Source organism: Phasianus colchicus, chromosome 4, assembly GCF_987193195.1.
Source record: "Phasianus colchicus chromosome 4, bPhaCol1.hap1.1, whole genome shotgun sequence".
In the NCBI taxonomy this organism is placed as follows: domain Eukaryota; kingdom Metazoa; phylum Chordata; class Aves; order Galliformes; family Phasianidae; genus Phasianus; species Phasianus colchicus.
The window spans coordinates 67039828-67067662 of record NC_143439.1 but is presented as its reverse complement, the minus strand read 5'-3'; the positions used below and the strand labels follow the sequence as shown (position 1 = coordinate 67067662).

Genomic DNA, 27835 nt, shown 5'->3' with positions numbered 1-27835 from the left:
AATAAAGTACAAACCAATTTCACCACAAAATAACTAATAATAAATCATGATGCCTCTGTTTTTAAACTCAGGAAGAACCCCGATATCTGAAAGCTCATCCCTCTTTTCCAGCTCTCTCAGGTGCACTATCAGTGCTGCTGATGGCTGCTGAACAGCAGGTGAGGACTCAGCTTTGGATAAGCAGATCTGAAAAATCACAGTTTAACCTTGGCTGACCTTAGTTACCCCACCCTACAAGGCTTCACAGCGGTTTTTCTTACTCACCCAAATGCTTTCAGGCCCAATGAAATGAGCCCAGGCATAACCAGACAATTTTAGCCCATCTCATCACCAAACAGCACTTCCATCAGACAGCAGGGCAAGATGGCATCCAGGAACAGGGGGCACATTTGCAAAAGAGGAAAACAACAACACATCACAAATAACAGTAGAGCCAGGAAAAAACAGAAGGCACAAATAACACCAGCCCAGGGAAACTGTCACTACTGTGTGTGCAAAGCTGCAGGAAGCCCAGCACTTACCAATGTGTGAGTGGTCACCTGCAGGCAGCAGCCAGGGCCCTCAGTGTTGAGACATATAAGGGGTTTTTGGCAGGGCGGAAGTGCCTGTGGTTGTAGAACAAAAACACAAGAATTTGAATTAAAAGAAAATAAGTTTGCAAGAGTCAGGGACATGGGGCTCTAGTGATGGCTACCACATCACAGACCTCCTGCCCTGCACACAGCGGCTTCTGCACAGAAAGTATAAAAAAGAACTGAAGACAACAATTGAGCCGAAGCACTCAGCTACATGTCAGCAATGCATGGACCATGAGATGAAAAGTGCACATGGATCATTTGATAAAGACAATAGAATAAAATATACTAAAATAAAATCTCCTGCAAAAAATACAACTTGCAATCCACAACAATGGTACGGGACTTATCCTTGTTATCTGCAAAGTGGACATGATGAGAGTGCCCCAAATGGCTGAGAGACAGAGTTTATGGCAACTCATTTGATATCAAGCATGAACATTGTCAGTCAGAGTATCAAATGAAGTCATCATAGCAAACACCCTTTGGCATCACCAAAAACAACTCTATTCTGATAAACAAGCTCAAGTTTGAGATCAACAACTGAAGTGCTGCAGAAATCATTCTTTTCTGAATGCCACCTCTTCACACAAGAGGGTCCTGATGACATCACATCCTCTCCTATAAGTTACGCTGCCTCCAAAGTTCAGTGAGAAACATCAGCCGTGCTCCGCTGCACCGCCCCGAGGACGATGGCCGGCTCTCCTGCACTGCTCCTCCTGCTCAGCCTGGGGCTCTGTGAGTATGGAAGCCAGAAGGATGGAATTCAGGGCTGCTCAGTGACTGTGCAGGGAAGCGGGATCGGTGGGTCTCCAGCACGATACGCATCAGGAACAGAGCCTGTTCAGACAGGTGATGCTGGAGGGGATGGGGAAGGGGAGAGAGGGGGCATGTAGCAGTTGTTAGCGGGGAAAAACCTCTGGAGAAGCTGGGAAATGGCAGCATCCACGAGCAGGCAGCTGAAGGGCTGCTGTGAAGGGTAGCATCCATCTCGAGAACCCGGTGCTCTCAACGCTGAGTTCCCAGGGACTCCAGCACAGCACCCAAGTGTGCTGGATGCCGAGGCCCTCACTCTGCATACATCCTCACAGCTTGGCTGTCTGCCTGCCATGCACTGCACTGGCAGGGAAGAGCCCTGCACAAAGGCCCTGGGAGCTTTTCTCGAGCTGCACCTGAGGGGACATGGCCGGCTTCTGCCCACAGGCTGCACTGGCACCCAGGGGCAGAGGGATGCAGTGCTGCTCAGGTTCCCTGACGGGAGAATCATACAGCCCCAGAAGGGACAGCTGCTGGAGTTGGACTGCTGGAGAAACAAAACCTCCTGGAAAGTAACCTGGATCCGCCTGGATAAGGATGGGAACCTTCACTTCATTCTCTCTAATTATGATTCGAACACCACCAAATTTAATGGGGGTGAGAGAACATCCCTGAGCTTTGCGGCATCATGGAGAGAAAACATTTCTAGGCTGGTGGTGAAGTCCTTCAGGGCACAGGATGAGGGGATCTATTTCTGCATCAACTTCATCAATGGAGGGCTGCACTTCAGCTCTGGACAACCCGCCTTCTTCCCAGGTCAGCAACACCTTCACCCTCCTCGCTTACACCCACCACCCCTGCCCGTGCCTTCTCAATCCGGCCCATCGCCCACACTCCCCATGTCCCTGCTTCTTTGCCCAAGCCGTCTCATCACACAGCACTGCTCCTCCTCACAGAGGCTCCCTGCCCACCAGCTCTGCTCTCAGGGAGGAGAGTTACAAAGTCCACAGCCACCACCTCCTTCCTCACCTCACATTAATCCTGAATGTCCTGAAGCCTCCGTACATTTACAGCACCTCAAAAAGTAACTCCTCATTGTGATGTGGAGGTAGCATTGTGGAAAGGAAAGGATCCCAGGTCTCTCAAAATATTGTTCCTAATAAGAAGGATCTCTGAGTATTCTGCCGTGGAATTAAGAACACTCAGCCCTCTATTTGTTTGCTTGGGCACTTTTTCAGTGTATCACTTTTCAAAATGGAACCTACAAATTCCCTCTGTGATACCTGTGTCCTGGCAAGGGTGGCAGAAGGTAGATTTATTGTATATTGCTGTATTCATCCATTTCTCCTTGCACTCACAACAACAGCAGCACCCACCACATCCACTGCCATCACCCAGAGCAGCCTGGTCACCACAAAGGACATCTCCAGACACAGCCCGCATGCAGGTAAACTGGCTGTGTGAGGCAGGGGCTCTGTGAGCAGTGCTGCTTTGATCAAAAGTGGCCAAATTAAAGCCTTTGCTGGCCACTCAAGATACAGGGAGATGTGTGCAGCTGGGCCTTTCCTATTTCCTCTCTCTTCTTTCTTCCTGCAGGAACAAGCAAAGAGAACATGCGAAATTTCTACTGTAAAATGGTCATGTGGGTTAACCTGGCTTGTGCCTGCCTCCTGCTCCTCACTGCCATAACCATCACCATCATGCACTGCCAAAGTAAGTTGCCAGTGAAAGTAAGTACCAGTGACGATCCATTAGCTGCATTAATTTCTCCAGCAAGCAGCACAAATGCTGAAGGACAGATTGTTACACAACATCTGCATTTGCTGGTACATTTCTGACTCAACTTTGTAATTCAACGAAAGCAATCTACATTAGTGACAGAGAAGCAAAAGGTGGAGGAGTATCTTAAAGGGAGATTCATTCTGTAGGACTCCAAGTCAGCTTACAGCCAACACAGTGCCTGTAAAAATTCTGCCTTAAAGCAGAACTCAGTATTCTTCCTCACTGTTGTCACACCTCTCTTTCAAATGTAAGATGGCGATTTAGGAGTAAATTCAGAAATCTTCATTGATATTTTGGATTGCTCCTTGCTAAATTGGTCAGATGCTCCCATGCTAACAGAGGAAGCATCAGCAGTGCTGAAATAAACACAGCCACGCGTCACACGCGCTCACCACCAGCCCATCACTTGCAGGACCAAGCTCAGCGTAAGCAAGCAGTGCTGCGTCGCTGCTCAGCACAAGGCACACAGGCGTCCTCCTCAAGCACCGCACTGATCCCAGCAGCAGCACACACAGCTGCCCTGATGCAGCGCCGGCATTTGGCTGCTCCTCCCCTGCTGCCCACCAGCACTGCACACCTCCCGCGGCCTGACATGTGCTCCTGCCCCACACTGCTGGGACACACCCAGACCGCGCCGGACACTGCTGACCCTAACAAGCCGGGCAGCTCCGTGCCACTGTGCAAAAGGCACCGCTGTGCTGCACAGCTCAGCCTTCCACAAAACAACCAAGAAACCAATAAAATATCCAATACTCAGCTCTCATGTCCCAGTCTCCTTCTAGTTTCTGATACCTTCCCCGCTGTAATTTTTATCTCTTTCTGCAAGTTGGTTGTCTTGATTGACAATTTCCATGACGGCAGGAAGACTCATCATGAACAACATGAACAAGAAAGGTTCAGATGTGGTACTGAGGGATGTGGGTTAGTGGGAATATTAGGGATAGTGGAACGGTTGAATTGGATGATCCTCGAGCTCTCCCCCAACCTTGGTAAATCTTATGATTTTACAGAAAGGAGAAACTGCTTTGTGCTAAGAGATATAAACACAGGACCCAGGAAATGAAGATCCCTGCCCCAGAAAATTTGTTACTTAGGAGATGAAAGATGGAGACTCAGGAGTACACTGGCTTCATCTGATCACACGCAGATGTCTCCAGTAGAGCTAAACTTGCCTGGGTCCCTCTCCGGCCAGTGGAATGTTTCCCTGCTGGAAGGGATGCATGACAGCCCCTTACTGCTCTCTCTCCACTGACAACATGCTTTCATCTTGCCTGCAAGTCATATATTCATTGACAGATTCTTCAAGGCAGCAGAAAGGAGCGATTCCCCAAAAAGCAGCCCATATGACTCAGCAGTATTGCCCTCATCCTGCATGGCACTCACAACAGAACACATCAGAAGAGGCAGGGCTGGGATGTATCTTTGGTGTAGGACTGACTCACAAAGATTTCCAACAAATCAAAATCGGAACATGAAGAGGAAAAGGAGTCCTCTGAACGGTGACACAGCACCCAGGTTCTGAACACATCACAGGAAGTGGGGAGCTCATGTGGAAAGAAACTCCATTGGTGAGCCGCAGGAACACTTCTGTATTTAGGAGGCAAACATCTGAGTTTCTCTTTGGTATCTGGGATTGACCCACACTTAAATAACGCTATCAGTAGGGCAGAGGAGGGAAATAAGATGCCCCTTCTAAGAAAGGCAACAGATACTTGTAATGGTATTTGATAGATCCATCAGATTCTCTGGCTATTTTATTAAGGTCTGCTCTAGCTCATGCAGACGTCACAGGGCTCACAGCCTCATCCCACCACAAGCCTCTCAGAGCTCAGCAGGCTTCTCTCCGGCTTTCCTCACGCAACAAAGTGCTGTGAGGCCCAAAGAAATGAGCCCGGTTCCCAGATGGGTTCAGCTCACTTTCTCACAAAACAGCACTTCCATCACTCAGCAGGGCCGCTCTTCTGGCTCCCAGAGCAGCAGCAACGCTGGCACAGGAGCCATACAGGCATGCCCACCCCGCAGGCCACACACCCCCCGGCCCAGCCCTCCCACGGCCGCCCCCTGCCCCGCGCCATCATGGCGGCGGCTGCGCCCCAGCCGTGCAGCCATCGCTCACAGCCGCACAGCCGTGCTGTTCAGTGTGTGCAGGGAGAGCAGGGCGCGGGGAGGGCGCGGGGCAGGGCCGGCTCCAGGGGTGGCAAACAACTCTTTGCATTTGCAGCCGTTGGTGAACATGGCCTTGTCAACAGCCGACAATGGGCAGCAGGGCTCTGCGGTTTGATACAGGAATGTAAGAACAGAGGTCAGGCTGGACGAAAGCATCATCAGCTTCACAACCACGCCTTATTCGTGTCATCAGGTTTTGGCACTACCCGCTTTTGGGACCAATTACAGCCAAGGATGAAGTACAGGAAGAGTAAAATTTCAGCAGAATTCTCTGACAAACCCCACTGAGGCCTCACTGACAACTGCAGGCACTGCCATCAAGCCAGATCAGAGCGTTAGTTACACAAAAACAAGGCCACATACCTGACCAGTTTTATCATTCTTTTTGCTTATATTTTTAACATTTTAGTAAAGGCACTGAAAATGAAATTGATTTCATATTTGGATATTTGTATTTCATGTTAAGGATATTGTCTGTTTAGAAAGGACTGCACTAAAGCAACACCTCCCGTTCTAGTCAGCTGGTCCATATGTTCAGAGGCAGATGTTGGTGGTATGGCAGTAGAAGCAGAACCTTCCCACCAGTTTCCCATCACATTCTGTTGCCACGTGACAGACAGCAGCAGAGGGGCAGTCTGACAGAACAGCGTCCAACACGGAAATGAGCACTGAAGTCATCCGTGCAGAACAAATGGCACCCAATGACATTCAGTGATGTTTGTTGGGCGTTTCTGCGGACCAAACAGTGGATGTGAGCACAGTGAGGCTCTGGGAGGAGCATTTCTGCAGCGTTATCAGTGACAGCGGTCACCAGTGCTGTGCCTAACACTGCTTCATCACCCAGTGCAGCCCAGGCAAGACAAATTGTTGCACACCCATGGACTCATAGAAAAACTTCTCAGAAGTGCAAAAGAAGAAAAAATAACAAAAACTGGATAACCAGGAAATACCCAAAGAAGAAGCAAATAACACCAGGATAGTGAAACAGTCGCTAATTGACGTACAAAGCTGCAGGAAGTCCAAACCACTACCAGCGTGTGAGTGGCCAACTAGAGGCAGCAGCAAGGGTCCTGAATGTAGAAGCACAAAAGGGTTATTTGGCAGGGCGGAAGTCCTTGTGGTTGGAGAAGAATGTCACAAGATGTAAAAAAATAAAAGTAAAAAAATAATCTGCATGGCACTGGGGCATAAGGCTTTCTTGATGGGTATCACACCAGAGACCTCCTAGATTGCACACAGCAGCTTCTGCACAGAAATCACAAGGAACAATTGCAGAGAACAACTAACGTGGAACTCAGCTACTCAGCTCAGCACAAGGCACACAGGCGTCCTCCTCAAGCACCGCACTGATCCCAGCAGCAGCACACACAGCTGCCCTGATGCAGCGCCGGCATTTGGCTGAATCTTCTCTGCCTATGCCTCAATCACAGCCAAAACACAGTACTCAAACCCCAACCTCTCTTTCACTTCTAAGGTCTTCCTGATCAAACACATCTAATTCTTAATGCTCTCAGTGTGGTCTTTGCTTTCACTCACAGATTTCACGGGGGCAGAGGGACTGAGCATGCTACAATCAACACCACTAATGTTTCAAATAAAGGAAATCGATTCCCAGTTATATTCAAACATATTTGTCTGCCAGAACAGGGATCCATGGTGGGAAATATCTCCACGTTCTTCCAACTGAATTTCCCTCTGCAAAGAATGAGATCATTCATCTCAAACTCACGTCCTCCTGAGCCCATTTCAAAACCTGTTAGACTCAGTCTTCCATCCATTTCATCTAAACTCCTCACACCTATATGTGATTGATTAACTGTTCAATGTAAATAAATTAAATCAATTTTAGACTTAACAATAATAAATCATGATGACTCTGCTATTAAGGGCAGGAAGAACGTTAATACCTGAAAGTTCACAGAATCACAGAATCACAGAATCGTAGGGGTTGGAAGGGACCTCCAGAGATCATCGAGTCCAACCCCCCTGCCAAAGCAGGATCCCTACACCAGGTCGCACAGGTAGGCGTCCAGGCGGGTCTTGAATATCTCCAGAGAAGGAGACTCCACAACCTCCCTGGGCAGCCTGTTCCAGTGCTCCGTCACCCTCACCGTAAAGAAGTTCTTGCGCACATTTGTGCGGAACTTCCTATGCTCCAGCTTCTGGCCATTTCCCCTTGTCCTGTCTCCGCACACTGCTGAAAAGAGTCTGGCCTCGCCACTCTGCCCCCCACACCTTAGATATTTATAGACCTGGATCAGGTCCCCTCTCAGTCTTCTCTTCCCAAGGCTGAACAGACCCAGCTCACTTAGCCTTTCCTCATAGGGGAGATGCTCCAGGCCCTTCACCATCTTTGTGGCTCTCCGCTGGACTCTTTCCAAGAGATCCCTGTCTTTTTTGTACTGGGGAGCCCAGAACTGGACACAGTACTCCAGATGAGGCCTTACCAGGGCAGAGTAGAGGGGGAGGATCACCTCCCTCGACCTGCTGGCCACGCTCCTTTTAATGCACCCCAGAATGCCATTGGCCTTTTTGGCCACAAGGGCACACTGCTGGCTCATGGCCAACCTGTCGTCCACCAGGACACCCAGGTCCCTCTCCACAGAGCTCCTCTCCAGCAGGTCATCCCCCAACCTGTACCGGTGCATGGAATTATTCCTCCCTAGGTGCAAGACTCTACACTTGCTTTTGTTAAACTTCATCTGGTTCCTTACTGCCCAGCTCTCCAGCCTGTCCAGGTCTCGCTGAATGGCAGCACAGCCTTCGGGCGTGTCAGCCAATCCTCCCAACTTCGTATCATCAGCAAACTTGCTGAGGGTGGCCACTATCCCCTCATCAAGGTCATTGATGAAGATGTTGAACAGGACCGGTCCCAGCACCGACCCCTGGGGAACACCGCTGGTTACAGGTCTCCAACCAGACTCTGCACCGCCAATGACAACCCTCTGTGCTCTGCCAGTCAGCCAGTTCTCAACCCACCTCACTGTCCACTCATCTATCCCGCACTTCCTCAGCTTCGTTATAAGGATGTCGTGGGAGACAGTGTCAAATGCCTTGCTGAAATCAAGGTAGACTACATCCACTGCTCTCCCCCCATCCACCCAGCCAGTGACAACATCATAGAAGGCTACCAGGTTGGTCAAGCATGACCTCCCCCTGGTGAACCCGTGCTGACTACTCCTGATAACCTCCTTTTCTTCCAGTTGTGTGGAGATGGCATCCAGCACAATCTGTTCCATCACCTTTCCAGGGACAGAGGTGAGGCTGACTGGCCTGTAATTACCTGGATCTTCCTTCTTGCCCTTTTTGAAGACCGGAGTGACATTGGCTATCCTCCAGTCTTCAGGCACCTCCCCCATTCTCCAAGACCTCTCAAAGATGATAGAGAGCGGTTCAGCAATCACCTCTGCCAGCTCCCTCAGCACCCGTGGATGCACCCCATCGGGTCCCATGGATTTATGAACATTGGTGTTGCCTAGGCGCTCTCGGACCGCCTCTTCCCTGACTAAAGGGAAGTCTTCCATTCCCCAGACCTTCTCACTAACCACCAGGGCCTGGGATTCCCGAGGGGGAGCTTTTTCACTGAAGACAGAAGCAAAGAAGGCGTTCAGTATCTCCACCTTCTCAGCATCCCCCGTTACCAGAACACCCCCCTCACTTAGTAGGGGACCTACATTCTCCCTAGTCTTCCTTTTACTGTTAACATACTTAACAAAGCCTTTTTTATTATCCTTTACCACCTTTGCTAGATTCAATTCCAGGTGGGCTTTAGCCTTCCTCGTCGCATCCCTGCAGGCCCTGACAACATTTCTATATTCTTCCCGAGTGGTCAGACCCTTTTTCCACATTTCATGGACCTTCTTTTTCCCTTTGAGTTTGTGCATGAGCTCCTTGCTCATCCACACAGGTCTCCTGCCACCCTTTCCTGATTTCTTGCTCACAGGGACGCACCGATCCTGGGCTTGGAAGAAGAGCTGTTTAAATGCCAACCAGCTCTCACAGGCCCCCTTACCTTCTAACACCCTAGCCCACGGGATAGCTCCAAGTAGGTCCCGGAAGAGATCAAAGTTGGCTCTCCTAAAGTCCAGGGTAGCAATCCTACTTTTTGCTTTGCTCCTTCCACTCAAGATCTTGAACTCCACCATCTCGTGGTCACTACAACCCAAGCTACCCCCAACTTTTACTTCCTTAACAAACCCGTCCTTATTTGTGAGAATAAGGTCCAGTAACACCCCTCCCCTCGTTGGTTCCTCCACCATCTGCATCAGAAAGTTGTCTTCAACACATTGCAGGAACCGTCTGGACCGCGCATGCCTGGCCACGTTGCTTTTCCAGCAAATATCTGGATAATTGAAGTCCCCCATAAGCACTAGCGCCTGGGATTGCGATGCTACTTTCAGTTGCTTGTGGAAGGCCTCGTCAACCTCCTCCTCCTGATCAGGGGGCCTGTAGTACACACCCACAACGGTGTCACCCATACCAGCCTGCCCCTTGATTCTCACCCACAAGCTCTCCACTGCTACATCACCCTCCCCCAGGTGGAGTTCAATACATTCTAGCTGCTCTCTCACATAAAGAGCAACTCCACCACCCCGCCTCGCCAGCCGATCTTTCCTAAAAAGCACATAGCCCTCCATGACAACATTCCAGTCATGCGAGCTGTCTCACCACGTCTCCATGATCGCAATGAGATCATGGCCTTGCGACCGCACACAGATCTCCAACTCTTCCTGTTTATTTCCCATGCTGCGCGCATTAGTGTATAGACACTTTAGGGAAGCAGCACCCCCCTGCCTCTCTCCATCCCTTTGAACTCCACCCTTTTCACCCATCGAACTCCATTTTGAGCCACGAACTACCCGCTCAACCCCAGTGGCCCTCATTCTGTCCCCTTCCCCCTTCATACCTAGTTTAAACATCTTTCAATGAGCCCTGCCAGTTCCTGGGCTAGGATCCTCTTACCCCTTGGAGACAGGCTACTTCCATCTGCAGCCATCATGCCAGGCGCAGAGTAAATTGCCCCGTGGTCAAAAAAACCGAAGTTCCTGTGCTTGCACCAACTTCTTAGCCATTTATTTATGAGGCGGGTTTTTTGGATGCTCTCGGTATCCTTCCCTGCCACTGAAGGTAGGGAAGAAAAAACCACCTGCACACCCGTTCCTTCAACTACCCGCCCCAGTCCCCTGAAGTCTTCCTTGATAGACCTCAGGCTTCTCTCAGCGACTTCATCACTGCCAGCCTGAACTATCAATAATGGGTAATAATCAGAAGGGCCAATCAGACCAGGAAGTTTCCTAGCAATGTCCCTGACCCTTGCCCCAGGGAGGCAGCACACCTCCCTACGGGTAGGGTCAGGCCAACATATAGGGCCTTCCGTTCCTCTCAGCAAGGAGTCACCTATGACAACCACCCTTCTGTCCTTCCGGGCGGAGGCAGTCTTGAGGCGTGGGGTCGACCGCTTTGCCCGAGGCAACCTTACAGGTGGACCTCCCTCCACCCCCTCACTCACCTCTCCCTCGAGATTCAGGGCCTCAAACCTATTTTGCAGAGGCACCTGGGGAGCCGAGGATGGTCGGGATGGAGGACGCCCACTTCGCCGAGCTGGTATCCTTTTCCACTCCTCCTCCTCCCTTAGATTGCCTTGCTCTGCTCTCAAATTGCCTTGCACTGCAGCAGGAACACAGTCTACCTGCCGGTTCCCCTCTACTACCTGTTTGCAAGGCAGCAGGGAGTGACACGCTCCACGCAGAGCCTCATCTCTCTTTTCCAGCTCTCTCAGTTGCACTATCAGCACTGCTGATAGTTGCTGCTCAGGAGGTAAGGACTCAGCACAGCTTTCGATAAGTGCATCTGAAACATCATAATTTAACCTTGGCTGACCACAGTTTCCCCATCCTTGCAGGCTTCACAGCAGCTTTCCTTATTCAACAAAATGCTTTCAGGCCCAAGGAAATGAGCCCAGGAATAACCAAACAATTCTGGCTCTCTCTCCAAACAACACTTTCCTCAGACAGCGGTGCCTGGTTCCTGGCATCCAGAACAGGGGAAGCATTTACAAAAGAGTAAAACAGCAACACATCACAAAGAACAGTAGAGCCAGGAAATAACAATACAAGACACAAATAACACCAGCCCAGAGAAACTGTCACTACTGTGTGTGCAAAGCTGCAGGAAGCCCTGCACTTACCAACGTGTGAGTGGACACCTGCAGGCAGCAGCCAGGGCCCTCAGTGTTGAGACATATAAGGGGTTTTTGGCAGGGCAGAGGTCCCTGTGGTTGTAGAACAAAAACACAGGAATTTAAATTAAAACAAAAAAAAAATTCTGCGTGAGTCTGGGACATGGGACTGTAGCGATGGCTACCACATCACAGACCTCCTGCCCTGCACACAGCAGCTTCTGCACAGACAGCATAAAGAAGAATCATGGAGAACACGAAGAATTGTGCGGAACTCAGCTACATGTCAGCAATGCATGGACCATGACATGAGAAATACACGAGGATAAACTGATAAATAGAATATAATGACAGGCACTAAAATAAAATCCACTGCATAAAATACAACTTGCAATCCATTTCAACAGCAAGGGAACTCTCCTTGTTATTTCCAAAGAGGACATGATGAGAGCACCCCAAATGGCTGAGAGACAGCAGTTCCTGGAGGCTGATTTGATTTCAAGCGTGAACAATGTCAGTCAGAGTATCAAATGAAGACATTGCAGCAGAAAAATCCTTGAAGCACCTTAAGAACAACTCAGCCCACGTTCTGGATCACAACTGAAGTGCTGCAGAAATCATTCTATTCTGAATGCCACCTCTTCACACAAGAGGGTCCTGATGACATCACATCCTCTCCTATAAGTTACGCTGCCTCCAAAGTTCAGTGAGAAACATCAGCCGCGCTCCGCTGCACCGCCCCGAGGACGATGGCCGGCTCTCCTGCACTGCTCCTCCTGCTCAGCCTGGGGCTCTGTGAGTATGGACGCAGGAAGGACGGAATTCAGGGCTGCTCAGTGACTGCGCAGGGAAGCGGGAGTGGTGGGACTGCAGTGCGATATGCAGCAGGAACAGAGCCTGTTCAGACAGGTGTTGCTGAAGGGGATGGGGAAGGGGAGAGTCACAGCATTTAGCAAGTGTTAGCAAGGAATCACCTGGCAAAGAAGCTGGGAAATGGCAGCAGCCCCAAGAAGGCAGCTGCAGGGCTGCTCTGAAGGGCAGCATCCATCTCGAGAGCCCAGCACTCTCAATGCTGAGTCCCCAGGGACTCCAGCACAACACACAAGCATGCTGGATGCCGGGGCCCACCCTCCATATTCACCCTCACAGCCCAGCTGCCTGCCTGCCACGCACCGCACCGGCGGGGAAGAGCCCTGCCCAAAGGCCCCGGGAGCTCTTCCCGAGCAGCACCTGAGGGGACATGGCCGACTTCTGCCCACAGGCTGCACCACTGCCCAGGGACAGAGGAACACACTTGAGGTCAGGTTACGTGACAGGAATATGAAGCACCCCCAGGAGGGACAGCGGCTGGAACTGGAGTGCCTAAATTATGAGATGAACAGATCCCCCTTTTCTCTCTTCTGGATCCGCCTGGAGAACGATGGGAAACTTCACTTCATTGTCTCCTGCTACCGCTGGTACGGTACTACCTACTATTGGGATGACAAAAAATCTACACAGTTCCAGGCTTCACTGAGAGACAACACCTACAGACTGGTGGTGAAGTCCTTCAGCGCACAAGATGAGGGGATCTATTTCTGCATCCAATACATCAACCAGGTGCTGCACTTCAGCTCTGGACAACCCGCCTTCTTCCCAGGTCAGCAACACCTTCACCCTCCTCGCTTACACCCACCACCCCTGCCCGTGCCTTCTCAATCCGGCCCATCGCCCACACTCCCCATGTCCCTGCTTCTTTGCCCAAGCCGTCTCATCACACAGCACTGCTCCTCCTCACAGAGGCTCCCTGCCCACCAGCTCTGCTCACAGTACCGGCCCTGCCCAAACACACAGGTGGTCTCACAGCCCAGCTGCACCTCTCCATCCCATCAGCACCTCTGAGGGTTGAGACTTACAAAGTCCACAGGAACCCCAGCCTTCCTCACCTCACCTGGATCTCTACATTCTGACAGTATCCAAATGCTTACAGCACCTGAAACAGAAACTAAATAAATCCCCATGGCTCTCAGGACATGTTTTATAACAGAGACCACACATGGTCAGGAGGCTGATAAGAAATTATGAGTCCAATTTCTGATTCCTGTGATGGGCAGCATGTGAAAGCATCACTGGTCAAAGCAGATCCTACAGAAGTTCTTCCTCTGCTAGCCATGTCCTGGCATGGATAGGAAGAAGCTCTTCTGTTGTATCTCACTCTATTCACTTATTTCTTCTTTCCAGGCACAACAACAGCAGCAACCACCACACACACAGCCACCACCCAGAGCAGCCAGCTCTCCATGAAGGACAGCTCACAACAGGGCCCACATGCAGGTAACCCAGCTGTGGGGAGGCAGGGGCTCTGCCAGCAGTGCTGAATTGCTTGGAACAGCCTGAATTCAAGGCTGTACTGACTGCAGGCATTTGGGGATGTCAGAAGAAGGGAAAATTCTAATAATTTTTCTCAGAGAACTGCCAATGAGGGGATGAAACCACCTAAAGAGCTAAGAATTTCTGAGGGTGCTGGAAAGAAATTCGGAGCCCACAGCCCTCAGGTTTCATGGCTGGGCAGCTCAGCAGTGCAAGCAGACCTCACAGCACAGTGTCAGGGCATCACAGGTCAAAATGGGCCCTATGGAGTCCCCCCTGTCCTGGCCACAGGTTCATCAATGGTCTGGCAGGAATGGAACAAGGCTGTTTTGTTGTATCTCACTGTATTCATCCCTTTTTCCATCCACTCACAATAACAGCAGAATACATCATAGTCACAGCCACCAGGCAGAGCAGCCAGGTCACCACAAAATACAAGTCACAACAGGGACAGCATGCAGGTAACACAGCTGTGGGAGGCAGGGGCTCTGCCAGCCGTGCTGTTTTGGATATAAGAGGCCAAATTAAAGTTGGTGCTGACTGCAGGCCATTCAAAACACAGAGAGCTGTCTGCAGCTGGGACTTCCCTCTTTCCTCTCTTTCTTCCTGCAGGAACAAGTAACGAAAACACACTGAATTCCATCTGTGATGTTTTCCTCTGGGTTCGAGTGGCTGGCACCTGCCTCCTGCTCCTCACTGCCATAACCATCACCATCACGCACTGCCAAAGTAAGTCGCACCCTGACACCCTGCAGAGGTTCCTGCAGCCTCACACCACAGAGCACAGCCCGCTCCTCCAGGGCAATGGGCTCTCTGCCTCTTGCCCTCACACACCCATTGCTTATCTAGGACACAGGAAATGCTGAAGGTCCTCTCTTTAAAATCCTTTTCCAAATTTTCCTTCACCTGCAGGATTAGCTTCAGAACTATTTATCACATTCTTCACTGGCAGATAAGAAATTATAAACACAAACATCTTCCTCTACCAAACTGCATTGGCTATGCCATCCTGAATCTGGTGTAAGTACCAGAACACAATTTTCTGCTGAAATTCCTGGCTCAACACTGCTATCAGCCAAATGCACCCTGAGGTAGTGATACAAATGCCACAACTGGGAAGGGTATGGTTCAGTGAGACAGATATGGAGCTGCTCTAAGGCAGCCAGGCACAGGGCCTTCCAGAGACTCTCCCAAAAGTCTGAACTAGGTATGGCTGAGTCACAACATTTTCCATTTCTACCTGCCATTAAAAAAAACAGATTGTGGTTTGAGACTAAATCGTGAAACCTTCATTGGCGATTTTAATTCCTCTTTACAAATGAGATCAGATGCTCCCATGCTAACAGAGGAAGCATCAGCAGTGCTGAAATAAACACAGCCACGCGTCACACACGCTCACCACCAGCCCATCACTTGCAGGACCAAGCTCAGCGTAAGCAAGCAGTGCTGCGTCGCTGCTCAGCACAAGGCACACAGGCGTCCTCCTCAAGCACCGCACTGATCCCAGCAGCAGCACACACAGCTGCCCTGATGCAGCGCCGGCATTTGGCTGGGCCTTCTCAGCCTATGCCTCAATCACTCCCAAAACTCAGGTCTCATACCCCAACCTCCCGCTCACTTCTGAAGTATTCCTCATTAAACGCATCTAATTCTTAACGCTCTCAGTGTGTTCTTTGGTTCCACTCACTGATTTTATACGAGATGAGGGACTGAACATGCAACAACCAAGACAACTGTCAACTGGTTCGCCCCAGTTCTGTGACTAGAGGGGCAGAGGGATTTCATGAAATCCACGCCTCCAGAAAAGGGAAACAGGGGACCAATATTATTAAAAACAGTGGCAACAATCTGAGGAGAAACAAACTAATTTACTAAGTATAGTAATGGAATGCAAGATAACACACTATAATACAATATAATTAGAATTGAAGCTAATAAATCAAATATTATGAGAGAGAGTGTCCAAAAGGTGGATAGGTCTCACCATAACACTGAGGTGAGATGTGCAGTCCGGCTGAGCAGCAGGAGAGAGCCTGATGAAGAAGAGCACATCAAGTGACCTTGCCAGGGGTTATATCTCCTCTCTGACCGCAAAGCCCCTTGCGGCACATAGTTCTTCTCTTCCAGACCGGTGCCCGGAACTGGAGCATTAACACTTTAACTCCAGAGGACTATATGATGTTAAGATGTGGAATACCGATAACCAAAAATCATAAAACCATGACATTCCACCTCTTATTCTATCTACATCACTACATCGTGCTTAATATATACAAACAAACCATAATTAACAAGCATTAAACAAACACACACACAAACCTATATATATACATGTGGAATTACTGACTGCACTCCCCCAACATCAAATTCCCTTGTGGTACACATTCAACATCCCCACTGTTTTTGCATCACCCACTAAGTGGACCCAGGTCACTGGGTAAAAACAGTTCCAAGAAGAGGTTTGCCTTTTCCAGAAGCTGGAAAGACCCAAACCGCTTTTCCTAACAAGCTCTTTACATGTATTACAGGGGCCTTGCATGCTACAATCAACACCACTAATGTTTCAAATAAAGGAAATTGATTCCCAGTTATATTCAAATATATTTGTCTGCCAGAACAGGGATCCACGGTGGGAAATCTCTCCCAACTTTTCCACCTGAATTCCCTTCTGCAAAGAACAAGATCATTCATCTCAAATTCACGTCCCACTGAGCCCATTCCAAACCTGTCAGACTCAGTCTTCCTTCCATTTAGTCTAACCTCCCCACACCTGTGTGTCTGCTTAATTCTTCAATGAAAATAAATTCAATCAATTTCACCACAGCCTTAACAATTATTAATCATGATGATTCTGCTATTAAGGGCAGGAAGAACATTTATACCTCTCTCTTTTCCAATTCTATCAGTTGCACTATCAGTGCTGCAGGTGAGGACTCAGCATGATTTTGTATAAGTGGATCTGAAACATCACAGTTCACCCTGGGCTGACCTTGGTAACCCCACTCTAGAAGGCTTCATAGCAGCTTTCCTTACACACCAAAATGTTTCGAGTCCCAATGAAACGAACCCAGACAATTCTGGCTCAATTTCTCACCAAACAGCACTTTCATCAGACAGCAGGGCCTGGTTTCTGGCATCCAGGAAAAAGGGGCGTATTTGCAAAAGAGGAAAACAACGACACATCACAAAGAACACTGGAGCCAGGAAATAACAACAGAAGACACAAATAACACCAGCCCAGGGAAACTGTTGCTACTGCATGTGCAAACTGCAGGAAGCCCAGCACTTACCAATGTGTGAGTGGTCACCTGCAGGCAGCAGCAAGGGCTCTCAGTGTTGAAGCATAGAAGGGGTTTTTGGCAGGGCGGAAATCCCCGAGGTTGTAGAACAAGAACACAAGAATGTAAATTAAAAAAAAAAGATAAATCTGCATGAGGGCTGTAGTGATGGCTACCACATCACAGACCTCCTGCCCTGCACACAAGGGCTTCTGCACAGAATGTATAAAAAAGAAATGAAGACAACAGTTGAGCTGAAGGACTCAGCTACATGTCAGCAATACATGGACCCTGAGATGAGAACTGCACATGGATCAATCTGAAAATAGAATAGAATAACATACACTAAAATAAAATCCACTGCATAAAACACAACTTGTAGTCTGTGTCAATGGCACGGGACTTCTCCTTGTTATCTGCAGAAGTGGACATAATGAAAGTGCCTCAAATGGCTGAGAGACAGCAGTTCGTGGTGGCTGACTTGATTTCAAGCATGAACACTGTCAATGTCCAAAACTCAACTGAAGACACAGCAGCAAAATCCCTGAGGCACCATCAAAAACACTATAATGACAAACAAGCCCAAGTTCTGGATCGCAAATGAAGTGCTGCAGAAATCATTCTTTTCTGAATGCCACCTCTTCACACAAGAGGGTCCTGATGACATCACATCCTCTCCTATAAGTTACGCTGCCTCCAAAGTTCAGTGAGAAACATCAGCCGCGCTCCGCTGCACCGCCCCGAGGACGATGGCCGGCTCTCCTGCACTGCTCCTCCTGCTCAGCCTGGGGCTCTGTGAGTATGGAAGCCAGAAGGATGGAATTCAGGGCTGCTCAGTGACTGTGCAGGGAAGCGGGAGCGGAGGGACTGCAGTGCGATACGCAGCAGGAACAGAGCCTGTTCAGACAGGTGTTGCTGGACAGGATGGGGAAGGGGAGAGAGAGAGCACGTAGCAGTTGTTAGGGGGGAATCAGCTGGCAAAGAAGCTGGGAAATGGCAGCAGCCCCGAGAAGGCAGCTGCAGGGCTGCTCTGAAGGGCAGCATCCATCTCGAGAGCCTGGTGCTCTCAATGCTGAGTCCCCAGAGACTCCAGCACAGCACCGAAGCGTGGTGGAGACACTCCTGTCTGCATTCACCATCACAGCCCAGCTGCCTGCCTGCCACGCACCACACCAGTGGCAAAGAGCCCTGCCCAAAGGCCCTAGAGCTCTACCTGAGCAGCACCTGAGGGGACATGGCCGACTTCTGCCCACAGGCTACATCAGCATCCAGGGACAGAGGAACACGATGGTGGCCAGGTTCGTCAACAGGGACATGAAGCACCCCCAGGAAGGACAGCGGCTGGAGCTGGAGTGCTGGCCTTACAACAAGTACATAGGTATCCACTGGATCCGCCTGGACAAGGAAGGGAACCTTCACTTCACTGTCTCCAGTACCCCCGTCCCCAGGAATACTTTCCATGGGAACAAGATAACATCTCCAAAGTTTCAAGCAAGATGGACAGGAAACTTCTATAGGCTGGTGGTGAAGAACTTCACAACTCAGGATGAAGGGATCTATTTCTGCACCAGCAACATCAACCAGGTGCTGCACTTCAGCTCTGGACAACGCGCCTTCTTCCCAGGTCAGCAACACCTTCACCCTCCTCGCTTACACCCACCACCCCTGCCCGTGCCTTCTCAATCCGGCCCATCGCCCACACTCCCCATGTCCCTGCTTCTTTGCCCAAGCCGTCTCATCACACAGCACTGCTCCTCCTCACAGAGGCTCCCTGCCCACCAGCTCTGCTCACAGTACCGGCCCTGCCCAAACACAAAGGTGGCCGCACAGCCCAGCAGCACCTCCGCATCCCATCAGCCCTCTAAGGGCCAACAGCCTCCATATGCTTTCAGCACCTCAAAAAGAAGCTCAGAAATCCCCATGACTCTCAATACATGTTTTATAACAGGGATAACAAAGAGCTCACACAAACGGAGGAGGCTGATAAGAAATAAGGAGCCCAAATCCCTGTTTCCAGGGCTGAGCAGCATGTGAAAGCACTGTTCAAAGCAGACCCTATAAAAGTTCCTCTTCTGCTGGCTGTGTCCTGGCACAGATTGGAGGAAGCTCTTCTGTTGTACCTCTTGTTATTCATTTATTTCTTCTTTCCAGGCGCAACAACAGCAGCAACCACCACACACACAGCCACCACCCAGAGCAGCCAGCTCACCAAGAAGGACAGCTCACAACAGGGCCCACATGCAGGTAACCCAGCTGTGGGGAGGCAGGGGCTCTGCCAGCAGTGCTGAATTGCATTAAGCACCATGAATTCAAGGCTGTACTGACTGCAGGCATATGCGGATGTCAGGAGATGAGAAAGTTGTGATCTTTCTCAGAGAGCTGCCAATGAGGGGATGCAACCTAAAGAGCACCTAAAGAGCTAAGAATTTCTGAGGATGCTGGAAAGAAATCCTGAGCACACAGCCCTCAGGTTTCACGGCTGGGCAGCTCAGCAATGCAAGCAGACCTCACAGCACAGTGTCAGGGCATCACAGGTCAAAATGGGCCCTATGGAGTCCCCCCACAGTGCTGGCCACAGGTTCATCTATGGCCTGGCAGGAGTGGAAGCAGGCTGTTTTCTTGTATCTCACTGTATTCATCCATTTTTCCATCCACTCACAACAACAGCAGAACACATCACACTCACAGCCACCACCCAGAGCAGCCAGGTCACCACAAAGGACAACTCGCAACACGGCCCGCATGCAGGTAACCCAGCTGCGGGGAGGCAGGGGCTCTGCCAGCAGTGCTGCTTTGATCAAAAGGGGCTGAATTAAGGTGCTGACTACAGGCTTTTAAAGACACAGGGAGACGTCTGCAGATGGGCCTTTCCTCTTTCCCCTCTCTCATTCTTCCTGCAGGAACAAGCAATGAGAACACACTGAATTCCATCTGTGATGTTTTCCTCTGGGTTCGAGTGGCTGGCACCTGCCTCCTGCTCCTCACTGCCATAACCATCACCACCACGCACTGCCAAAGTAAGTTGCACCCTGACACCCTGCAGAGGTTCCTGCAGCCTCACACCACAGAGCACAGCCCGCTCCTCCAGGGCAATGCGCTCTCTGCCTCTTGCCCTCACGCAGCCACTGCGCATCCAGGACACAGGGAATGCTGAAGAACCTCTCTATAAAATTCCAATCCATATTTTCCCCATCGCCAGGTATATCATGAGAAGTATTCATCAAATTCTACACTATTTTAAAATTGAATCTAAAGAGTTAAACCTTATTCCCACAAACACCATTGGCTAAAATCAGTGTCTGGGTTGAAAGTACCAGAACCAAAATATTACTCAAACGTTGATTTCTGCCATTTTGTCCTGATTCAGATTACCAGCACAAGTCCACTAGTTGCAATAATTTCTGCAGCATGCAGAACAAGCCCTCACAGACACATCGCTACAAGACACCCACATTTTCTTTTAAAATTCATGGCTTGATGGTGTATTTTGCTGAACAGACCCTTCAGAAATAATAGAGATGGCACAAAGGGGAAAAAAATCATTCAGGAGAATGTATTCTGAAGGGCTCTAAGACAGCAAGGAGCAAGGGCAATAAGAGGGCCTTCCGGACACTCTGCCTAAAAGCAGATCTAGGTGTCTTTAGTCTGAACCATCCTAATCACAGAATTGCCAGGGTTGGAAGGGACCTCAAGGATCATGAATCTCCAACCCCCCTGCCACATGCAGGGCCACCACCATTCCACCTAATGCTAGACCAGACTGCCCAGGGCCCCATCCAATCTGGCTTTGAACACCTCCAGGGACGGGGCATCCACAACCTCCCTGGGCAGCCTGTTCCAGTACCTCACCACTCTCTCCGTAAAGAATTTCCCCCTGACATCCAACCTAAATCTCCCTTCCCTCAGCTTAAAACCATTTCCCCTTGTCCTGCTGTCCTAATGTTGCAACACCACTTTGAAATGCAAGATTGTGATTTGAGAGTAAATTTAGAAATCTTCATTCATACTTTGGATTCCTCCTTGCTAAATTGTCAGATGCTCCCATGCTAACAGAGGAAGCATCAGCAGTGCTGAAATAAACACAGCCACACGTCACACGCGCTCACCACCAGCCCATCACTTGCAGGACCAAGCTCAGCGTAAGCAAGCAGTGCTGCGTCGCTGCTCAGCACAAGGCACACAGGCGTCCTCCTCAAGCACCGCACTGATCCCAGCAGCAGCACACACAGCTGCCCTGATGCAGCGCCGGCATTTGGCTGCTCCTTCTCTGCCTTCACCTCAATCACACCCAAAACTCAGCTCCCATACACCACCTCTCACTTCTGAGGTCTTCCCGATTAAACGCCTCTAAGTCTTAATGCTCTCAGTGTGTTCTTTGGATTCATTCACAGTTTTCACAGGGGCAGAGGGACTGAACATGCAACAACCAACACCAGTAACATAAAAATAAAAGAAATCAACTCCCAGCTATATTCGAATATATTTCTCTTTCTGTGCACGGATCCCTGGTGGGAAATACCTCCCAGCTTTTCCAGCTGAAACCCCCCCAGCAAGCACCAAGATCATTCATCTCAAACTCATGTCCACCTCAGCCCATTACAAAATGTGTCAGTCTTCCCTCCAGGATTTTGTCTGTGCTCTCCACAGCCATATCTCATTGATTCATCGTTTGACCTAAATTCACAGAATCACAGAATCACCAAGGTTGGAAGAGACCTACGAGATCATCCAGTCCAACCATCCACCTATCACCAATAGTACTCACTAAACCACGTCCCCCAGCACAAAATCCAAACATTCCTTGAACACCTCCAGGGTCGGTGACTCCAACACCTCCCTGGGCAGCCCATTCCACTGCCTGACCACTCATTCAGAAAAGTAGTATTTCCTAACGTCCAACCTAAATCTCCCCTGGTGCAGCTTGAAGCCATTCCCTCTGGTCCTATCACCAGTCACACGAGAGAAGAGGCCGACCCCCAGCTCACTGCAACCTCCCTTAGGTAGTTATAGAGAGCAATAAGGTCTCCCCTGAGCCTCCTCTTCTCCAGACTGAACAATCCCAGCTCCCTCAGCCGCTCCTCATAAGGCCTGTGCTCCAGACCCCTCACCAGCTTTGTTGCCCTTCTTTGAACACGCTCCAGGGCCTCAATGCCTTTCTTGCAGTGAGAGACCCAAAACTGGACTCGATACTCCAGGTGCACCTCACCAGAGTTGAGTACAGGGGGACAAACAATTTCCTGTTCCTGCTGGCAACACCGTTCCTGATGCAAACCAGGATGGCACTGGCCTTCTTAATACTGCTGTATTAATAAAGTACAAACCAATTTCACCACAAAGTAACTAATAATAAATCATGATACCTCTGTTTCTAAACTCAGAAAGAACCCCGATATCTGAAAGCTCATCCCTCTTTTCCAGCTCTCTCAGTTGCACTATCAGTGCTGCTGATGGCTGCTGAACAGCAGGTGAGGACTCAGCTTTGGATAAGCAGATCTGAAAAATCACAGTTTAACCTTGGCTGACCTTAGTTACCCCACCCTACAAGGCTTGACAGCGGCTTTCCTTATTCACCCAAATGCTTTCAGGCCCAATGAAATGAGCCCAGGCATAACCAGACAATTTTAGCCCATCTCATCACCAAACAGCACTTCCATCAGACAGCAGGGCAAGATGGCATCCAGGAACAGGGGGCACATTTGCAAAAGAGGAAAACAACAACACATCACAAATAACAGTAGAGCCAGGAAAAAACAGAAGGCACAAATAACACCAGCCCAGGGAAACTGTCAATACTGTGTGTGCAAAGCTGCAGGAAGCCCAGCACTTACCAATGTGTGAGTGGTCACCTGCAGGCAGCAGCCAGGGCCCTCAGTGTTGAGACATATAAGGGGTTTTTGGCAGGGCGGAAGTGCCTGTGGTTGTAGAACAAAAACACAAGAATTTGAATTAAAAGAAAATAAGTTTGCAAGAGTTAGGGACATGGGGCTCTAGTGATGGCTACCACATCACAGACCTCCTGCCCTGCACACAGCGGCTTCTGCACAGAAAGTATAAAAAAGAACTGAAGACAACAATTGAGCCAAAGCACTCAGCTACATGTCAGCAATGCATGGACCATGAGATGAAAAGTGCACATGGATCATTTGATAAAGACAATAGAATAAAATATACTAAAATAAAATCCACTGCATAAAATACAACTTGCAATCCACAACAATGGCACAGGACTTATCCTTGTTATCTGCAAAAGTGGACATGATGAGAGTGCCCCAAATGGCTGAGAGACAGAGTTTATGGCAACTCATTTGATATCAAGCATGAACATTGTCAGTCAGAGTATCAAATGAAGTCATCATAGCAAACACCCTTTGGCATCACCAAAAACAACTCTATTCTGATAAACAAGCTCAAGTTTGAGATCAACAACTGAAGTGCTGCAGAAATCATTCTTTTCTGAATGCCACCTCTTCACACAAGAGGGTCCTGATGACATCACATCCTCTCCTATAAGTTACGCTGCCTCCAAAGTTCAGTGAGAAACATCAGCCGTGCTCCGCTGCACCGCCCCGAGGACGATGGCCGGCTCTCCTGCACTGCTCCTCCTGCTCAGCCTCGGGCTCTGTGAGTATGGAAGCCAGAAGGATGGAATTCAGGGCTGCTCAGTGACTGCGCAGGGAAGCGGGAGCAGAGGGACTGCAGTGCGATACGCAGCAGGAACAGAGCTTGTTCAGACAGGTGATGCTGGAGAGGATGGGGAAGGGGAGAGAGAGAGCATTTAGCAAGTGTTAGCAAGGAATCAGCTGGCAAAGAAGCTGGGAAATGGCAGCAGCCCTGAGCAGGCAGCTGAAGGGCAGCATCCATCTCGAGAACCCGGTGCTCTCAATGCTGAGTCCCCAGGGACTCCAGCACAGCACCCAAACATACTGGATGCCGAGGCCCTCACTCTGCATTCACCCTCACAGCCCAGCTGCCTGCCTGCCACGCACTGCACCAGCAGGGAAGAGCCCTGCCCAAAGGCCCCGGGAGCTCTTCCCAAGCAGCACCTGAGGGGACATGGCCGACTTCTGCCCACAGGCTGCACCACTGCCCTGGGACAGAGGAACACGCTGGAGGCCAGGTTCCTCAACAGGAATACGAAGCACCCCCAGGAGGGACAGCGGCTGGAGCTGGAGTGCCTGAATTATGAGAGAAACAGACCCATCTTCTGGATCCGCCTGGACAAGGGTGGGAACCTTCACTTCATTCTCTCCAGTACACAATCTTATCCCTCTACCTTGCAGGAGGCTGTGAAAACAGCTCCAAACTTTGAGGCGTTATGGAGAGGAAACTCCTATCGGCTGGTGGTGAAGTCCTTCAGGACACAAGATGAGGGGACCTATTTCTGCATCCAATACATCAACCAGGTGCTGCACTTCAGCTCTGGACAACGCGCCTTCTTCCCAGGTCAGCAACACCTTCACCCTCCTCGCTTACACCCACCACCCCTGCCCGTGCCTTCTCAATCCGGCCCATCGCCCACACTCCCCATGTCCCTGCTTCTTTGCCCAAGCCGTCTCATCACACAGCACTGCTCCTCCTCACAGAGGCTCCCTGCCCACCAGCTCTGCTCACAGTACCGGCCCTGCCCAAACACACAGGTGGTCTCACAGCCCAGCAGCACCTCCGCATCCCATCTGCACCTCTGAGGGATGAGACTTACAAAGTCCACAGAAACCCCAGCATTTCTCACCTCACCTGGATCTCTACATTCTGACAGTATCCATGTGCTTACTGTACCTGAAACAGAAACTAAAAAAGTCCCTAAGACTCTCAGGACATATTTTATAACAGAGAACACTCATGCTCAGAAGGCTGATAAGAAATTATGAGTCCTATTTCTGATTCCTGTGATGGGCAGCATGTGAAAGCATCACTGCTCAAATCAGACCCTACAGAAGTTCTTCCTCTGCTAGCCATGTCCTGGCACGGAAAGGAAGAAGCTCTTCTGTTGTACCTCACTGTATTCACTTATTTCTTCTTTCCAGGCGCAACAACAGCAGCAACCACCACACACACAGCCACCACCCAGAGCAGCCAGCTCACCAAGAAGGACAGCTCACAACAGGGCTCAAATGCAGGTAAGCCATCTGTGCAGAGGCAGGGGCTCTGCCAGCAATGCTGAATTGCTTTAAGCACCATGAATTCAAGGCTGTACTGACTGCAGGCATTTGGGGATGTCAGGAGATGAGAAAGTTGTGATCTTTCTCAGTGAGCTGCCAATGAGGGGATGCAACCTAAAGAGCACCTAAAGAGCTAAGAATTTCTGAGGATGCTGGAAAGAAATCCTGAGCACACAGCCCTCAGGTTTCACGGCTGGGCAGCTCAGCAATGCAAGCAGACCTCACAGCACAGTGTCAGGGCATCACAGGTCAAAATGGGCCCTATTTGTCCAGGAGTCCCCCCTGACCTGGCCACAGGTTCATCTATGGCCTGGCAAGAGTGGGAGAAGGCTGTTTTCCTGTATCTCACTGTATTCATCCATTTTTCCATCCACTCACAACAACAGCAGAACACATCACACTCACAGCCACCACCCAGAGCAGCCAGATCACCACAAAGGACAACTCACAACAGGGCTCGCATGCAGGTAAGTCAGCTGTGGGAGGCAGGGGCTCTGCCAGCAGTGCTGCTTTGGTTAGAAGAGGCCAAATAAAATTTTGTGCCAGCTACAGGCATTTCAGGATGCAGGGAGATGTCTATGGCTGGGTCTTCCCTCTTTGTTCTCTCTCCGTTCATCCTGCAGGAACAAGAAACAAGGACACACCAAGATTCTACTGTAAAATGGTCATGTGGGTTAACCTGGCTGTCACCTGCCTCCTGCTCCTCACTGCCATAACCATCACCATCACGCACTGCCAAAGTAAGTCGCACCCTGACACCCTGCAGAGGTTCCTGCAGCCTCACACCACAGAGCACAGCCCGCTCCTCCAGGGCAATGCGCTCTCTGCCTGTTGCAGCCACTGCGCATCCAGGACACAGGGAATGCTGGAAGACTTGTCTTAAATTTTTTTTCCACATTTTGCTCATCACTAGATTTAGGTTCAGAAATATATATCACATTCTACACTTACATACAATAAATTATAAATGGCCTTTCTTAACAGAAATTGTAAACAGACAAGAAATTCCAAACTGTGTTTCATTTGCCATCCTGATATCACCATCTTGGGGTTGAAATTGCCTGAATCCAAAACATTACTCAACCTTTTATTTTGGCCTTCTCACACTGATCAGGATTACCAGTGAAGATCCATTAGCTGCATTAATTTCTGCAGCAAGCAGCACAAATGCTGAAGGAGAGATTGTTACACAACATCTGCTATCTCTGCTAAATTATTGGCTCAACATTGTAATTCACGGGAAGAAATCGACAGTAGTGACAGAGAAGCAAAATGGGGAGGAGTATCATAAAGGCAGGTTGAGGAGTATCATAAAGGCAGCTTACAGCCACCACAGAGCCTTTCACAGACTCTGCCTTAAGGCAGAACTCGGTATTTTTCTTCACCTTTATCAAAACTCTATTTCAAATGCAAGATTGCGATTTAAGTGTAAATTTAACAATCTTCATTAATACTTTCGATTCTGCCTTGCTAAAGAGATCAGATGCTCCCATGCTAACAGAGGAAGCATCAGCAGTGCTGAAATAAACACAGCCACGCGTCACACGCGCTCACCACCAGCCCATCACTTGCAGGACCAAGCTCAGCGTAAGCAAGCAGTGCTGCGTCGCTGCTCAGCACAAGGCACACAGGCGTCCTCCTCAAGCACCGCACTGATCCCAGCAGCAGCACACACAGCTGCCCTGATGCAGCGCCGGCATTTGGCTGCTCCTCCCCTGCTGCCCACCAGCACTGCACACCTCCCGCGGCCTGACATGTGCTCCTGCCCCACACTGCTGGGACACACCCAGACCGCGCCGGACACTGCTGACCCTAACAAGCCGGGCAGCTCCGTGCCACTGTGCAAAAGGCACCGCTGTGCTGCACAGCTCAGCCTTCCATGAAACAACCAAGAAACCAATCCTATCAATACTCAGCTCTGATGCCCTCATCTGTCAATTCCTACATCTTTCCTACAAGCGAGATGTAACTTTCACGTATTTCATTGTGCAGTTTAGTTTAATTCATTATTGACATATGTGGCAGAGAGACTTGTAACATAACATGCTATCCCACTAATGTTACAAAAACTAAATACAATTAGGTCCCTCTCTAAACGATTCAGGAAGAACTGAGTGTCTGACTCGGGTCTGTGGTAGAAATTCTCTCCTAGCTTGTGCAAATGAAATGTCAGCAGTAGGCACAGAGAAAATTAATCCACGCCGCCGATCTGAATTGCCTCAACAGATCAACGTTTTAAATTAGAGCTCCTCCTGGAGGTCCAGCTTCTGTCCAAAGCTTTTCATAATAGAGAATTTACCACTGGAACAGTATTACATGTTTTTGATATTAATATTAAAAGAAGAAACTGCTGTTTGCTAAGGCATATGTAAACACAGAACCCAGGAAAGGAAGATTCCTGCTCCAGCTAATTTGTTACTTAGGAGACAAGAGATGGAGGCTCAGGAGTACACTGGCTTCATCTGATCACACACAGGTGTCTCCATCAGAGCTAAACTTGCCTGGGACCTTCTCTGGCCAATGAAGCGTGTCCCTGCTGGGAAGGGATGCATGACAACCCCCTTACTGCTTTCTTTCCACTGACAATAAGCT

At 49.7% G+C, this 27835-nt stretch overlaps 4 protein-coding genes across 18 annotated transcripts; all 4 read left to right on the top strand.

Moving 5' to 3' along the window:
• The first annotated feature begins 968 nt into the window (after positions 1-968).
• On the top strand, positions 969-3665 carry LOC149918310 (uncharacterized). 2 transcript variants are annotated; one of them, XM_090139865.1, is made up of 5 exons: positions 969-1313; positions 1779-2145; positions 2681-2778; positions 2928-3044; positions 3526-3665. In XM_090139865.1, the coding sequence occupies exons 1-5, from the start codon at positions 1268-1270 to the stop codon at positions 3540-3542; spliced, it is 645 nt and encodes a 214-aa protein (XP_089995991.1). In that variant the 5' UTR covers positions 969-1267; the 3' UTR covers positions 3543-3665. The 2 variants fall into 2 exon arrangements, with proteins under 2 accessions (XP_089995991.1, XP_089995990.1); XM_090139864.1 differs by lacking the exons at positions 2928-3044; positions 3526-3665 and having other exon boundaries at positions 1779-2691.
• An 8057-nt stretch (positions 3666-11722) lies between these two features.
• LOC149918309 (T-cell surface glycoprotein CD8 alpha chain-like) lies at positions 11723-15445 on the top strand. 5 transcript variants are annotated; one of them, XR_016466247.1, is made up of 5 exons: positions 12275-13096; positions 13678-13770; positions 14419-14535; positions 14719-14826; positions 15226-15445. XR_016466247.1 is itself a non-coding variant. In XM_090139844.1 (4 exons), the coding sequence occupies exons 1-4, from the start codon at positions 12207-12209 to the stop codon at positions 14670-14672; spliced, it is 771 nt and encodes a 256-aa protein (XP_089995970.1). In that variant the 5' UTR covers positions 11723-12206; the 3' UTR covers positions 14673-14707. The 5 variants fall into 5 exon arrangements, 3 of the variants coding, with proteins under 3 accessions (XP_089995970.1, XP_089995969.1, XP_089995968.1); XM_090139844.1 differs by lacking the exons at positions 14719-14826; positions 15226-15445 and adding an exon at positions 11723-12252 and having other exon boundaries at positions 12719-13096; positions 14419-14707; XR_016466248.1 differs by lacking the exon at positions 13678-13770.
• Positions 15446-17387: 1942 nt separating this feature from the next.
• LOC149918308 (T-cell surface glycoprotein CD8 alpha chain-like) lies at positions 17388-21916 on the top strand. Of its 5 annotated transcripts, XM_090139836.1 has the most exons (6): positions 17390-17879; positions 18340-18708; positions 19236-19328; positions 19752-19832; positions 19985-20101; positions 21120-21916. In XM_090139836.1, exons 1-6 carry the CDS (start codon positions 17834-17836, stop codon positions 21161-21163), a joined length of 750 nt encoding a protein of 249 aa, XP_089995962.1. In that variant the 5' UTR covers positions 17390-17833; the 3' UTR covers positions 21164-21916. The 5 variants fall into 5 exon arrangements, with proteins under 5 accessions (XP_089995960.1, XP_089995962.1, XP_089995961.1 ...); XM_090139832.1 differs by lacking the exon at positions 17390-17879 and having other exon boundaries at positions 18323-18708; positions 21211-21916; XM_090139835.1 differs by lacking the exons at positions 19752-19832; positions 21120-21916 and having other exon boundaries at positions 17393-17879; positions 19985-20860.
• A 1297-nt stretch (positions 21917-23213) lies between these two features.
• LOC116225699 (uncharacterized) lies at positions 23214-27476 on the top strand. 6 transcript variants are annotated; one of them, XM_090139815.1, is made up of 6 exons: positions 23214-23819; positions 24159-24527; positions 25109-25201; positions 25630-25710; positions 25867-25983; positions 26727-26902. In XM_090139815.1, exons 1-6 carry the CDS (start codon positions 23660-23662, stop codon positions 26768-26770), a joined length of 864 nt encoding a protein of 287 aa, XP_089995941.1. In that variant the 5' UTR covers positions 23214-23659; the 3' UTR covers positions 26771-26902. The 6 variants fall into 6 exon arrangements, with proteins under 6 accessions (XP_089995941.1, XP_089995942.1, XP_089995937.1 ...); XM_090139816.1 differs by having other exon boundaries at positions 23228-23819; positions 26818-26966; XM_090139811.1 differs by having other exon boundaries at positions 23240-23819; positions 26720-27475.
• Positions 27477-27835: the final 359 nt, after the last annotated feature.